The 13,207-nt window shown below is 45.6% G+C and overlaps 3 protein-coding genes across 3 annotated transcripts; 2 read left to right on the top strand and 1 right to left on the bottom strand.

Annotated features, from left to right (window-relative positions):
* Nucleotides 1-227: 227 nt before the first annotated feature.
* On the top strand, nt 228-2,503 carry N7455_002955 (RUS1 family protein; the record flags this gene model as incomplete). The annotated part of the gene is made up of 7 exons (XM_040955290.2): nt 228-374; nt 713-822; nt 896-908; nt 1,036-1,099; nt 1,164-1,504; nt 1,610-1,654; nt 1,724-2,503. 7 exons carry the CDS (start codon nt 228-230, stop codon nt 2,501-2,503), a joined length of 1,500 nt encoding a protein of 499 aa, XP_040814372.2.
* A 1,175-nt stretch (nt 2,504-3,678) lies between these two features.
* N7455_002954 (regulator of G-protein signaling domain-containing protein) lies at nt 3,679-4,749 on the bottom strand (the record flags this gene model as incomplete). The annotated part of the gene is made up of 1 exon (XM_040955063.2): nt 3,679-4,749. The coding sequence occupies one exon, from the start codon at nt 4,747-4,749 to the stop codon at nt 3,679-3,681; it is 1,071 nt and encodes a 356-aa protein (XP_040814295.2).
* Nucleotides 4,750-12,889: 8,140 nt separating this feature from the next.
* N7455_002953 (uncharacterized protein) lies at nt 12,890-13,108 on the top strand (the record flags this gene model as incomplete). Its single annotated transcript, XM_065604386.1, has 1 exon — nt 12,890-13,108. The coding sequence occupies one exon, from the start codon at nt 12,890-12,892 to the stop codon at nt 13,106-13,108; it is 219 nt and encodes a 72-aa protein (XP_065462877.1).
* Nucleotides 13,109-13,207: the final 99 nt, after the last annotated feature.

Here is a 13,207-nt window from a genome sequence, read left to right as displayed (position 1 = left end):
GAAGCAAGACTAAAATTTTCTGATACGCGTATGTTACTCTAGACTATACATTATAGAGCTATAGAGCTATAGAGCTATGTAACCATCGAACTATAGAGCTATCGAACTATAGGCTTATCATTAAGTATCAAGGATCATAAGGTACGTGGTCTCAAGCACGTGCCTCCCCGACTCTACCTCTATCCGAGTAACCCTTGTCTACTTCCCATCCCGAGGTCTGGTTGAACATGACCTCCCTTATGAGCGAGACAAATAGGTTGACATTCCGGGAGACAGACGAGGCCGGAAATCCTACTGCAACCTACATCTACTCGGGAGATGTCGCTTCCTCAATTACTGCCTCAAAGACACCGGCTGGCCGAGTAGACGTAATAGTAAGTGGTCATTTCTTACTTCCTTATTGGATATTGCTAGCATTGGATGTTTGAAATGGCACATGAAACAAATCATTCCCAGATGTGGTCTTTCATTTTGTCGATTAGCAGGCCAACATCCCCTAATGTCGTGGGATATCTGCCAATCACTTCATAATGAATCTTTTTCCTGGAAAACAAACACTCTCTCTTGCATTTAGCATATGACTTGTGCTCATTCAATTTCGATTTATCATGTGTTGGTTCAAAACATGGATGTCATTGCATGATTTGGAAAGACATGCAACGCTATATTAATACCTCGAAAGTTTTTGATCTTAACTGACCTATCATAACAGAGCTCCTCTTCATCTACCTCATTATGGTCAATTAAGCCTCTATTCAGCTCGCTGGGTGATGTTTTTCTTCCCTCCGGATACCCCCAAAGTGTCAGCGATGACTATCTCCCGTGAGTACAGACAATAGCCTGTTGGAATGCATGAAACATCCCTACTCTACAAAAGTACTAATATTCAAGCCAGATATCAAATCTTTGTGAGCATACAATCCCCAGCTGTCAGAGCCAGAAACCTCATGGCTCAAACTACATTGCTCTACCATATCAAACGCAATATCAAAGACACACCCAGAACACAGTTCTAACACAACCAATCCACCGCAGGATTCTCTTCAAGCCTTCTGCAGCTCAATAGCAGGCCTCCTCTCCTCCAGAGCCGTCCTCCAAGGTCTATATCCCACCACTCAGCCCAACCCAATAGAACAGCAACTAACACCCAACGCAATATACAGGAGTCGGCGTCGGCAACGCCAACGCCTCTCCAACATCCGCACTGCTCCTACATATCCTACAAGATATATCGGGCCGCATTGCAACGATCTGCTTTGCCCACCGTGTCGGCACAGCCCTCGAGCCAGAATGTAAAACCTACCGGCTAGCAGCAGACGTCTTCAACGATGTCGCCATGATCCTCGACTGTCTCTCGCCAGGTGTTCCTGCCGGACCGCCGCGGGTGATTGTCCTCAGCACAGCCGGTGTCCTCAGGGCTCTCTGTGGTGTAGCCGGGGGTAGCTCGAAGGCGAGCTTGAGTGCTCATTTTGCTAAATGGGGGAATTTGGCGGAGCTTAATGCTGTACGTGTTGATTTCAAATTCCCGTGATGCACTGTCTTGTTTGGGAATTGATAGAGAGAGAGAGAGAGAGAGAGAGAGAGCTAACGTGATATATTTGTCGTGTAGAAAGACTCATCCCAGGAGACAGTCATTTCTCTTTTCGGCATGCTAGTAAGCATTCACCTCCCCATCTCTAACCCTCCTCCTCAAGCAGGAATCTCATCCTAACAACCCCCACAGGTCGGATCCGTAGTAATCTCCCACATAACCAACTTCAGCACAACCTGGCTCCTCCTCCTAATCCTCCTATCCCTACATCTAAGCATGAACTACGCCGCCGTGCGCGCCGTCCAAATGACAAGTCTAAACCGACAGCGCGCGAACATCGTCTTCTCAACACTCCTAGACTCAGACCGGGGTCTAGCACTAGAACTCGATCTCGATCCCACCACACCGACCCCATCCGAAAAGAAATGGACAATCCTCACACCAGCACAGGTATCCAAACACGAACGTATCTTCCACCGAGACGGAGCGTTGCAGTGGACACAGCAGCACCCAAGCAATACAATAACCCACCATCTGGGATCCGCGCAGATAGGAGTGTCCATGTCTACCTTTCTAGGTGGTTCTGGGTCAGGTAACACATCGTTCCAACGCACCCTCCCGCTACAGCGGCTTGCAGCTGTTTTCGCGAATGAGTTTCATATCTTGTTTCTCGTGCCGTTATCCAATACGGAAGGTAATGCGAAATGGCATGCTTCGATTCTTCTGAAGAGGGGTTGTGCTGTTGAGCATCAGTTGAAGGCGTGGGCTCATGCTTTGCTGGCTGCGAGGGTTCTGGCCCGGATTACAATTGGCTCTTCTGTTGATGCGGTTCTTACTGTTGTGGAGGGGACGCTTGCTTTGCTGAATACTGAGAATCGTTTTGAGGGGTATTTGATGGGGTTGAGTGGTGTTGGGTGGGATGTTGATATTGCGGCTTTGGAGACGAGGGGTGGACGGAGGATTGATATTTGATATTGATTTCTGGTTTAATGTACACTACACTTACACTTACACTTAACACTTATGCTTACGTTTTCTTTTCTTGGTTTTTGCTTCAGCTTTTTACCTTTTAGCTTCATCTTCCACTCGTCCGGATCTATCCCTATAACTACATGTAGTAAATGTAATGAACAAAGTCACATCAATAAGAACCCATCCGACGTAGTGCCGAACATCGCATGAGCATTAATCCTCGAAGGGCTTGCGAGGGGGTTACGTGTGCACCTGTACTACAACCATTGGAAGTCTATATTTACGTCTCCCCGAGCTCCCGGGCGACATGTCTGAGTGTGGGTGTCCGACGTGTGTGACCAGGAGGATCGAGAAAGGTCTAGACAAGCCTTGGTTTCGGGTGTGAGAAAGGATACTCGGCTGCCTGCTCGGATCACGGCTGGTATTATTTCAAGGTCTTGAATTGAGACATACATGTTCATGTTAGGAATGTGGGTAAGAGTCGAGGTCTTGGTTTTGGGTGCTGTTGGGTTTTAAAATTGCCCCAACGGTCGAATGCATAGCCTATGTATGTATGTCTGCGTGAGGGATTCAAGACTACAAAGAACACTTAAGTACGGTTTTACTGTTTGGGAGCAATTGATGTGAAGAGGGGTATCAAGTCTATTGATTCCGAATAAATGAAATCCCAGTGGGAGATGAGAGACCAAGACAATGTCTCGTCAAAAACGCCGTGTGTCCAGAAGACCTGAAAAGCCAACAGGTCTTCCATCCAATCTATAGATGAGAATATGATATGATATATATGGGTTTCTTTTCCCGTGATGCCATCCGCAAAAAAACCCAAAAAAAAAAAAATATGAAAATGACAAGTGAAGTGGAAAAATGAGGATGCTCAGCCGGAGACATCCCATAAGAGAAAAAAAAAAAAAAAAAACAAAGAAAACGCCGGTTTCATATGCTTTCAATGCGTCATGCTCTCATACACCGCCAATATAAACGCTCGACAAAGGCTAGAATGAAGTCGTGGGATGATGCATTTCGGAATTTCATGCAAGATGTGTTTGAGATGAGAAGTGTCGTTGCGGGGTTCGTAGTTGTCGTGAGTCAGGAGACAAAAAAGGGTGTGTGTGTTTTGTAGGTTTTGTATATGTCGACAAGGAGTCGGAGTCAAAAAGGGAGGAAAGAGAAGATAATTAGTCATCAAGACCAAGAATCTTGGGATCGCGACTGCTACCACTGCTGCCACCAGTGGAACGCTTCTTAAAGCCAAGCTTCATACCCATCTTCTTCCAAGGGTTCTCGGTGCGAAGTCTGGGGCTGTGGATGGGTAGATGCGGCTCGCTGGCAGGCGGGGTGGTGGGCGGTGTCATGGGCTCTTCAGCGGTGGGACTGGACTGCGGGGAGGCAGAGTCATCGGTCAGAGATAGGGAAGCCGACTCGCCGCTAGTGCTGACCAGGGCGCCGGAAGTGCGTTTGCCGATGGCATGCACGGCGCCGAGGGACATGGTTGAGCGGTTGTGACCCGTTGCGGAAAGATCCTTGGTAGAGGACTGCGGGGAGATGCGCTTCGACACGCGCGACCGGACCTTTTTCATCGGGTGCTCGTCCAGGCTCGTCGATGATAGACTCATGAAGTCGTCGGGGCCCATGAAGGGGTCGGAGGGACCCATGGAGGGGGAGGTGGTGTGGCTGTTGACGAAGGGGAGGAAGATGGATTCCTCCATCAAGTCGTGGATGCGCTTCACGGCGGAATCTAACGTCTCGGGCACGGGCGGCGCGGGCACATTCTTGTACTGCAGAAGCGCATCTCGGACTTCGCTCGACAGGTTGATCTCGCGCGGTGACCCCGGGAAGATGTATGCAGTCAACAGGCGTTTCCAGAGCATTCGCAAGTGCTGGGTTTCGGGGCATTCCGATTCCATAGCGGCGGGACCAATTCGTTCGGCTAGAGCGTAGTAGGAATCACGGTATCGGTTGGCCTCCATGGTGAATTCCAAGGTTTCGAGACAATGGTTCTGGGAGAGGTAGGCCATGAAGGCGCTCAAGGTGTATGGGGGAGGAGCAATGTTGGCCAGCACCTCGTTGAGAGTCGGGCGCATGGAGAAGGCCCCCGACGAGATGGCCAGGCTGACCGGCCGGGAGCCAGATGATTCCATATCCTCTTCGGAGTCGCTGTCTGAGGAGGTGGGGGATAATTCGGGGGTTGCTGTAGGAGTGTGGTTCCGGAAGAAGAGGGACGGAGCCAACGTCTTCTTTTTAAGCATAGCGTATAGTGTGCGTCGGGGACCCTTAATCGGCTTTTTTCTCACCGGTCGTCCCCTGCCTGTGGGACGAGGCTCCAGCTTGGATAAAAGAGCGGCGGGTTATCGGGATAGAGGCATATAGGATTCGCACGGAATAGTCAGAGATGAGAGAGTAGAGGATATAAGTTGTATAGAGACAGGGCAATATAGAGTGAGATAGATAATCAGGACAAAATATAAAAATTAAAAAAAGACCAAGTGGAAATGCAAGCACTAAAGAAGAATAAAAAGGGCAAAGGGCGGATTCTGGAATCATTCATGACGATACCTTGGGTACTGGGCTACGGGGGGGGGGGGCACCCTCAGTAGACTCCAGTGGACTCTAGTGGGCCTTAATGGAGTACGCTAAACTAGTTTCTGCGCCCAAGTGGAGCCTTCTTTCGATAAGATGTCATAATTGTTTTTTTCTTTTTTCTTTTTTTTTTTTTTCTTTTTTATTTTTCCTTTTTTGGTCCCTCTTTTTCTCTTTTGTATTTCTTAATTCGATTTATTGGAGTCTTTTTTTTTCCTTCTGGAATTTTCTGATTGGGTTTGACTTTTGTCTTATTGTGGCGACACGCTGAACTCTCACGTTTGAACAAGCGCCTAAGATCTGCAAGGGATACTTACGAAAATGTAAAAGAGGTACAGTTCTCTGTTGACATTAAAATTTACATATGTAAATCATGTAAATGTCGAACAACCTTGGAAGATCAAGTATTATGTAACATATGTCTGCCTCTCCTTGTTGTCATCAATCCACAATCCTTCCAGAAGTCATACGTGTAAGCTTCCACAGGTTCTGGAAAAAGAAAAAGAAAAAAAAAACGACTAATGCGCCCAACGTGGCGAGTTTGAATTTTCGTTCCCCTGAACTCCACCACGGAACACGAGGAACTCTTCCATGAATTCAATATACATATTTTGCGTACTATTCTAATTCTACGGCGTACTCCGTTCAATTTATGTGTATATTCTATTTCCTTTAAGGATATTAACTCTTATATCTACTTCCTAATTCACGATAGACTCTTATCTCCCGCCCGCTAGCACGCCATCCGAGACCGGAATGTCAATCCTCGACCCACGGTTCTGTGGTATTATCACTCAATAATGACCAAACCAATACCAATAAAATACACGATAAGGCCGTGTCACGGCATTCTCTCCCTTGCATCAAGGGTACTCACTCTTCCAAGGTTGCTAAGGTCACCAAGGTTACTTTGTCTTGCACGTCATCTCAACCCCTTCCCTCCCCTGTCACCTTAATAGTAACTTTGTAGTTGATAGAAACTCAAATCAAAATATAATATATCGGTACACTCCGTACACTAGTTAGGGCTTGTGTTCAATGCCAATATGGCCCTGCCGATCATTCCAAACCCGGTTCTTGAGATCAGCTGTACCACATTGGAATGTCACACAAGCTTGTCTTAATGTCTCTCTATAATTAACGTCTACATACTCGGGACTCGTGGACGCGTATGTGGGATTCACAGGGATTCGGCAAGGTACAACGTGCAACGTGCCTATGAAGGCATTATTATAGTTGTTAATAATATAAAATATATAAGAAAATACGGCTGAATTTGGTGGAGGCGAAATATGTTTAGACACCCGAATAGCCTTGGGAGTATGAAAATGGTAATAGAATCCTAGAGTAACAAATTTTTCAATTCAATGCTACGCTATATTGTAGATAGATAGAAATAATATATACAGTAAACTGGTCAAGGACTATATATCCGACCAGTGTGACCGCACCCGGAATTATTACCCAGACCTTCTAGAATTCTAGAAACCCTCATCGAAGTACTCTAGTTCTGCCTATCCACCCGATCGCCACATCCGTAAATCCTGAAAGAGAAAAAACGAATAAGACATTAATATAGTGAATGATCTGACCCCCCCACCCCCTGGACGGACTCAAGTTCCACACCCAGTCACCCGTGGAATCAGAGTTTTTTTTTTCTTCTTTTGTAGATCCGGATGTCGCCACTATCATGATTCATGTTCTATTTGTCCCGAGTCTACCCATATTATAGAACGCATACGCATTTCGATGCATGCCAAGCCACACCATCCCTCACGGTTGATATGGAGATCGTGATTTACGTATTTTTCCCCCTAAGATGGAGTATAGTGTTTGGCCAAAATAATGGGCTCATACCTTGCGACATAGCCCACATCAAACACACAAAAGTGGGTGATACTGCCGATTGAAACCGAGGGCCAAGACTTGGGAGCTGGAGAGAGATCTGTCCGGAGGCTTCAAGGACCTCCGGTCTTATAGATCCACTTCTTCTCTTCTCACCGTAGATAAGAATATTCGAGTATTCTATTATATCTATTATCACATACAAAGTATACAAGATATACAAAACATCCGTAGGGTTGATTGACATTCAAAACATAGATTGTGTCATAGACCTTTCTCCACGAACGCTCTCGACCGGGATAAGGTTATTGTGAACATGGCTCGATGAAGCTTGGTTTGCCTATCACCTCACATTTCGGATTTGACAGGTCGAAGACATAAACGTCAAGGCCATGTGCCACGTCTGGATTGCATGACAGAGGCCAGACCTGTAATAGATCCTACCTAGTTTGGTTATGGGGAGGCAAATGCAAGACTGGATCATCCTTATTACTTGCTATGTACTGAGTCCATCTCAAGGTCCAGACTAACAGAATAACCAACTATTATTGCAACCTCGACGGTCAGATACCAAAACAGTCAATGTTTTTTTTTTCCGTTATGCAACTAATAAAATTCAATCGGGGCACAGACCGTTGGAGGGAACTGTCAAATGCCATACGATATAGAAATATGTTGTACAATAGAACAAGAGAACACCTACAGCGTGCAGATAGATAGGTAAACCGACCAGCGGCATTCACCTACGTTGCAATGCAATGCAGCAAAAAGCAAAACCACGCACGTCAACCTCAATAGTAAAAGAAAAACACCTCAGCACGATAACGCAGCACGCAATTACCGCAGCTATCCCAGCAAAACCCAACCACAGATCACGAATCGCAACACACGCGCCTACTAGCAAAGACCAAATTAGTCCCATGGAGCCTATCCACATCCAGATATGTTGTAGCGAAGCGAAAAAAAAGACCACAAACCCGTGTTAAGCAGGGACAGGGATACCAGCGATTGCATGAGATATCCACCCCCAAGGCCCCCCTAAGGCCCCCCAAACCCCCCAATTTTCGATCGTCCCCAGACTAAGACTAAAATAAAATAGTCCAAAAGAAAAAGATCCACAATTTTCCCCGTCCGATGTCCACGGCAAGGCATCGAAGACAGCAAACTCCCCACATCGATGCGCACGGGATCAGGGTGCGCCCTTACCGTGGCCGAGCTGGCCTTCGGTTCCCCTTTTGTTCTTCTTGGCGTGATGGACTTGAATGCGTCTAGAACAAATGGGTTTTCCCGTTTGGCGAGGATGTGGAGATGTGACTCTTCTCTTTTTTGTTTTTGTTTTTTGTTTTATTTTTTTAAAATGGATCGTGTCTTGCTGTGTGTTTATGTATGGGGTACATTTCCATTAGGACGCTACTGTACGTCCTAATGTTGGCGGGGAATTATTTTGCTAGTGGGAATGGGGGTGAGGCTTTTATTTTCCTTCGCGTGCTTTCCCTTGCTTTCTTTTTCTCTTTTTTTCCCTCCCGTGTATGGGGTATTCGGCGCACTCCGGTTCCTTGGGGTTGTGGAGGGCAGATAGTGGCACATCTGCAGATGGCTTCAAGGAGTATTACCAGGATGTTTGCTGTAGCACCTACGGGGTAGACATGCCGTTTCTCATCACTGACTAGAATGAGGGGGTGGACAGGGGTGTGAGTTATAGTCGGTATTGACTCGTGCATCTACGCCCACATTACTAGTACCTGCACGATCCTTGACGATAATCCCATCCATATCCATCACCCTGGGTGTCTTGCTTGGTTTGCTATACACAAAGTTCTGCCTATTTTTCGGTCTTTCCAGCCGATATCATCTGTATAACCACAATTATACCACGTATTCAATGCAATGTACATATGTAGGTCGCTATGCTGTACAACATACATGTACAAAGTAAAAGAAAGCTAATAGCCAAGCTATAGCTAAACACAAGTCAAGCAAGGAGAAAATATAATCAACCAAGCAATATGCCCCCAGATCTACCCCTGAAACCTTCTTTAGCCTGTAATATCGTCTCTACAACATATGATGTGCAGCCGACTAGAATGGAGTTACTCAATCATGACAGGGATCGGGGTAATAATGGCAGGGATCGAAATTACCCCCGAGAACTATCGTAGACAGTTGAGCCAGTCGCAAAGCAAGAAAATATCATCCAAGAAGAAGATTGCAGATCCACACGGGATGATCACTGATTTGGAAGAGAAGCAATATATAATGCTGTTCCAGACCAGTAAGACACCTCCACAGCCCCTTCTAGTTGGACTTAACACGAGAACATTGCAAGATAAACAGAACTAAAATACTAAAACAACTAAAACAACTAAAATACAAGGAAAAGTCAGGAAAAGTCACCCGGAAACCCAAAACAGCACAGCGTAGTTGATCAGACGGCAGATGCCGCGAATGACCTCATTTTTCTCCACTGTTTCAACTGCAATCTTGATTTTAGACGGCGTAAAGAGAAAAAAAAAGGATATGCAAGAACATGAGATAGTTAATATGGAATTAGCAGCAAGAGAACGATCGAGATCGACTCTAGACTTGTTTCAGATCTCAGCTCGAGTCATTTGGGGGCTGTTGTGATGATTCTGGACTCTCTGGAGGACTCGGGTCCCGGCGCTACGTGAAACACTCACTCAGCCTTGGATATTGCGAATTTGGGTAATTTATTTATCGTCAGATATGGGAAAAGGAATGTGTTTTTCCCTTTGTGGGGAATGTATTTGACTAGCTTGTTCTAGGCTTCGTCTTATCACCGTAGGCGCTAAAGGTCATTTCTCTTTCGGGTTTTTATTGGACTCTCAATCACAGATAGCTATGACCTTCGTGTTAATTATGGACATAAGATAAGCGACTTGATATACAATTCGCAATTCACGTGGTAACCGGATGCTATTCCGTTACCATATACGACATATGCTCTCCGGTCTCCGGAGTGTCGGAGTACGGACCTCGGGTGTATATGCTGTGCTTACTGTGTAGGGAATGGCTGTTTCATGTTACGCGTCTGGATGGACCTACAACATACCATATTGTGTCAGTCAATTGAAATATCTATAGTTAGAATTGGTTGATCGTCGCTTTTGTGAATGTGTGCAAATATAGTGTGTGATGGGCAAGTCGATCCCGTACTCCATATTTCGGATAGCATCGGCTTCCACGTACATCACTTCTATAAAGATATTCAGCATCACATGTAGGGTTTCAATAGCTCACACCATCCTTGTATGAATAGTATCCAAGGTTATGCATAGGAAAATCTCTTGCACAAAGTATGCTTTTTTTTACCGTCTTCGTGTACACCTAAAAAGACCCCTAAAAAGACATGACAAGGCCGCATAAGAGGCTAACTATTCTTGTAATAACAAGGTGCAATTAACCCTCGTTATACCAAAGTACCAACTTCCTCCCCTTATCACATATATACGAGTATACGGAGTACTCAAGTCCACTATACTACATATGTAAACACCCAAAAACAAACCCCCCTTCCCTGTCAATAACCCAAAGCCAAGCCCAAGCTCAAACTCAAGTCCAGCTTCAAACCAATAACAACACCTCTCACCAGCCCAGCACCTAATCCCAAACACACAAGCCAATCCGAACACAGGAGAACCATCCCATCCCCGCAGAAAGCCCTCAGCCCATCCACGCGCATCCATGCACCCCAAAAAGCAAAAAAAAAAGCATACAAGAAAAAGAAAAGAAAAACAAAAAAAAAAGAAACTGCTCTGCCTAGCTTCAGCCACGCCAAGACTAAATCGCCAGGCGGGGAAAGAGATAAATGCGGGGGAATATACATTGGCACATTCGCATTAACACTGGAAACACCCCCCCATTACACTACACATTATACATTACACATTACACATTAAAACATGGGCCTATAAGCACACTGCTACTCTACTCTGACTGGCTGCCCTGTCCGGGATCTGAATTGCTCTGCAAGGTGGACCGAAAGTAGTTCCCACCCACCCATGAGCGGGGTTAGTGTTTATTCTCTCGACGACGTTGGGTATATATTGGGATTCTGGATGCGGATGCTCTTGGGTTCTTGGCTGGGCTAGTTGGGTGGCTGGTGTATATCCGTATTCACTGTTGATTGTTAATTCACTGCGTATGTAGGTGCAGTTCTGTGGGTGCCATTGGTGGACTGGGGACTGCGCCATAATCCAACGACTTTCCAAGGTTCCCTGGGGTGATCTTGGATTGTTATTGGTTGTAGCTAAAGTACGGGGGTGGGCGGGATGGGACATGTATATCCGTGTGGACTGTGCGGGAGAACGGGCTTACTGATTGGGTCATGGGGTTACTATCTCTGTTGGTGTCTATGCATTATATGGCAAGGGATACAAGTTTCTGTGATACTTTTGGACATGATGGGGTTAGAGTTTGTGTCTGTTTTCTGCAGAGTCTGGGGATGATGATCAATGATCGACGGGGTTTTACAAAGTAAATTTGGTGTTGATAGCCTATGTTGATGGTTTTTGGTTAGCAATTGAAATCATATGATCGTTATTGACACATTCTTGCTAGGCTCAAGATGGAGATGCCGGATAGTGAGGTTGCTTTGCTTTACATTTCCCATGCACATATTCTGCACTACTGGATTGGGCAATGGTTGTCGTCGAGACATACTACTTTGGACAGATCATGGAAGGATGTCATAGTCTCTGGACTACTCCACCCCGTTTCAAGAAGGTTACTCTGTTGGGCGACCTACGTCATGCTATGACATGCCACGGACTGGTGATCCTTGCATTAGCGTACCATGTAGAGCTGCAGAATAGTCACATAGTGTGGCTGCACACAATGTTGTCAATTGGATATCAGCCGAAAGCTTGTGATTGTCAGAGCGAGCAGAGAAGTGGCGAATTGAAGATGTCAACGAAGTATCAATGGTACTGAAAAGGTGATAGTACAACTGTGGGATATACATAGTTTGAGAGCGTGGAAAGGTGGATATTCTATACTGTTACTTCACTTCAGATAGACTTCCAGTTACTTGACTTCATATATGGTCGTATAGACTATCCGGTTGATGTAGAACTATATATTTTTAAAGTAGTAGCAAGGCAATTGATAATGCCTTCTGGACACTCGTTCACTACTAGTTGTTCTACAGAAATATATCCCTTGACTCTACAATGTCAATATGATATGACCAAGAGGATATGTGGCTATTGATTTACAATAGAAGCCTACATAAAACCCCTTTCCTGTCTAATGTATGCCTGTAGAGTATACGGTCAGGGAAATGGCAAACGATATAAACAGATTTGATTTCCAATCCATGTGCCAGCTTGGGAGGCATATCGGCCTATCCTCCACCAGACCAACAAGTATAAAGCAAATGATACCACGTAACAAACTATAGATCTACAACTATTACCAGGCTAGACCAAGAGAGGATATAAAAATGCAACAGCTCTTATTACAGGAATTATTTATATACGCCGTACGAATAACTGCAGAAGACGTGTAAGAACAAACCAAATGAAAAAAAGAAGAATGCTATCTTATGCCTACCAGTAACAAAAAAACTCGCTTCCAAACAGAGCAAGAAAAGACAAAACAACAAAAGACGATTATAGACATGGACGATAGATCTTTGGAACAATCAAAAGGCAGAGCACGCGGTTGATGGGAAAGGGGAACGGGGAAAGGGACGGGGATATATGCAACATGCTCTTCCACCAGTTTCTGCATGCAATGAAGACCACGCAGTGGAAAGGAATTTTTTTCCCCCCAGATGCACACAGGATGGGAGGAAATAACAAGAATGACAATGACAGGACCATGGTAGACGGGCCGGAGGAAATAAAGCACCCAAATAGAAACGAGAGTTGTCTGATGTGCTTGTCCAGTTGACGAACGGGACGAAATGAGACCGAGAGATGTATACTAGAGATATGGACAAGCATGGCCCAAGATCAGTCGATTCTGATTGTCATCTCCCGTAACTCGGTTCATCCTCGGGGTGGATTTGTGTCATTGAGCCTTGCCAATTCTTGTGCGGGGGTTGAAGCCATTGATCCAAGTTGTTTGTCTCGTGAGCCAGCGCAAGAAACAAGGCCCCAGGGCGGCGTGCCGCAAATCAATGGCATCGAAGGATCAACCGATGAGTACCCGCCCATTTGAAAGACCAAGGGTTGAGATTAAACGGTGCACGCCGGATATAGTGACGAGACGAGGAGGCGAAATCGAAAATACAAGACAAAACTCTCACAAGTTCGTCGT

Source organism: Penicillium solitum (assembly GCF_028829755.1).
Source record: "Penicillium solitum strain IBT 25940 chromosome Unknown utg000001l_segment0_segment0, whole genome shotgun sequence".
NCBI lineage: Eukaryota > Fungi > Ascomycota > Eurotiomycetes > Eurotiales > Aspergillaceae > Penicillium > Penicillium solitum.
This window is presented reverse-complemented; position numbering and strand designations above follow the sequence as displayed.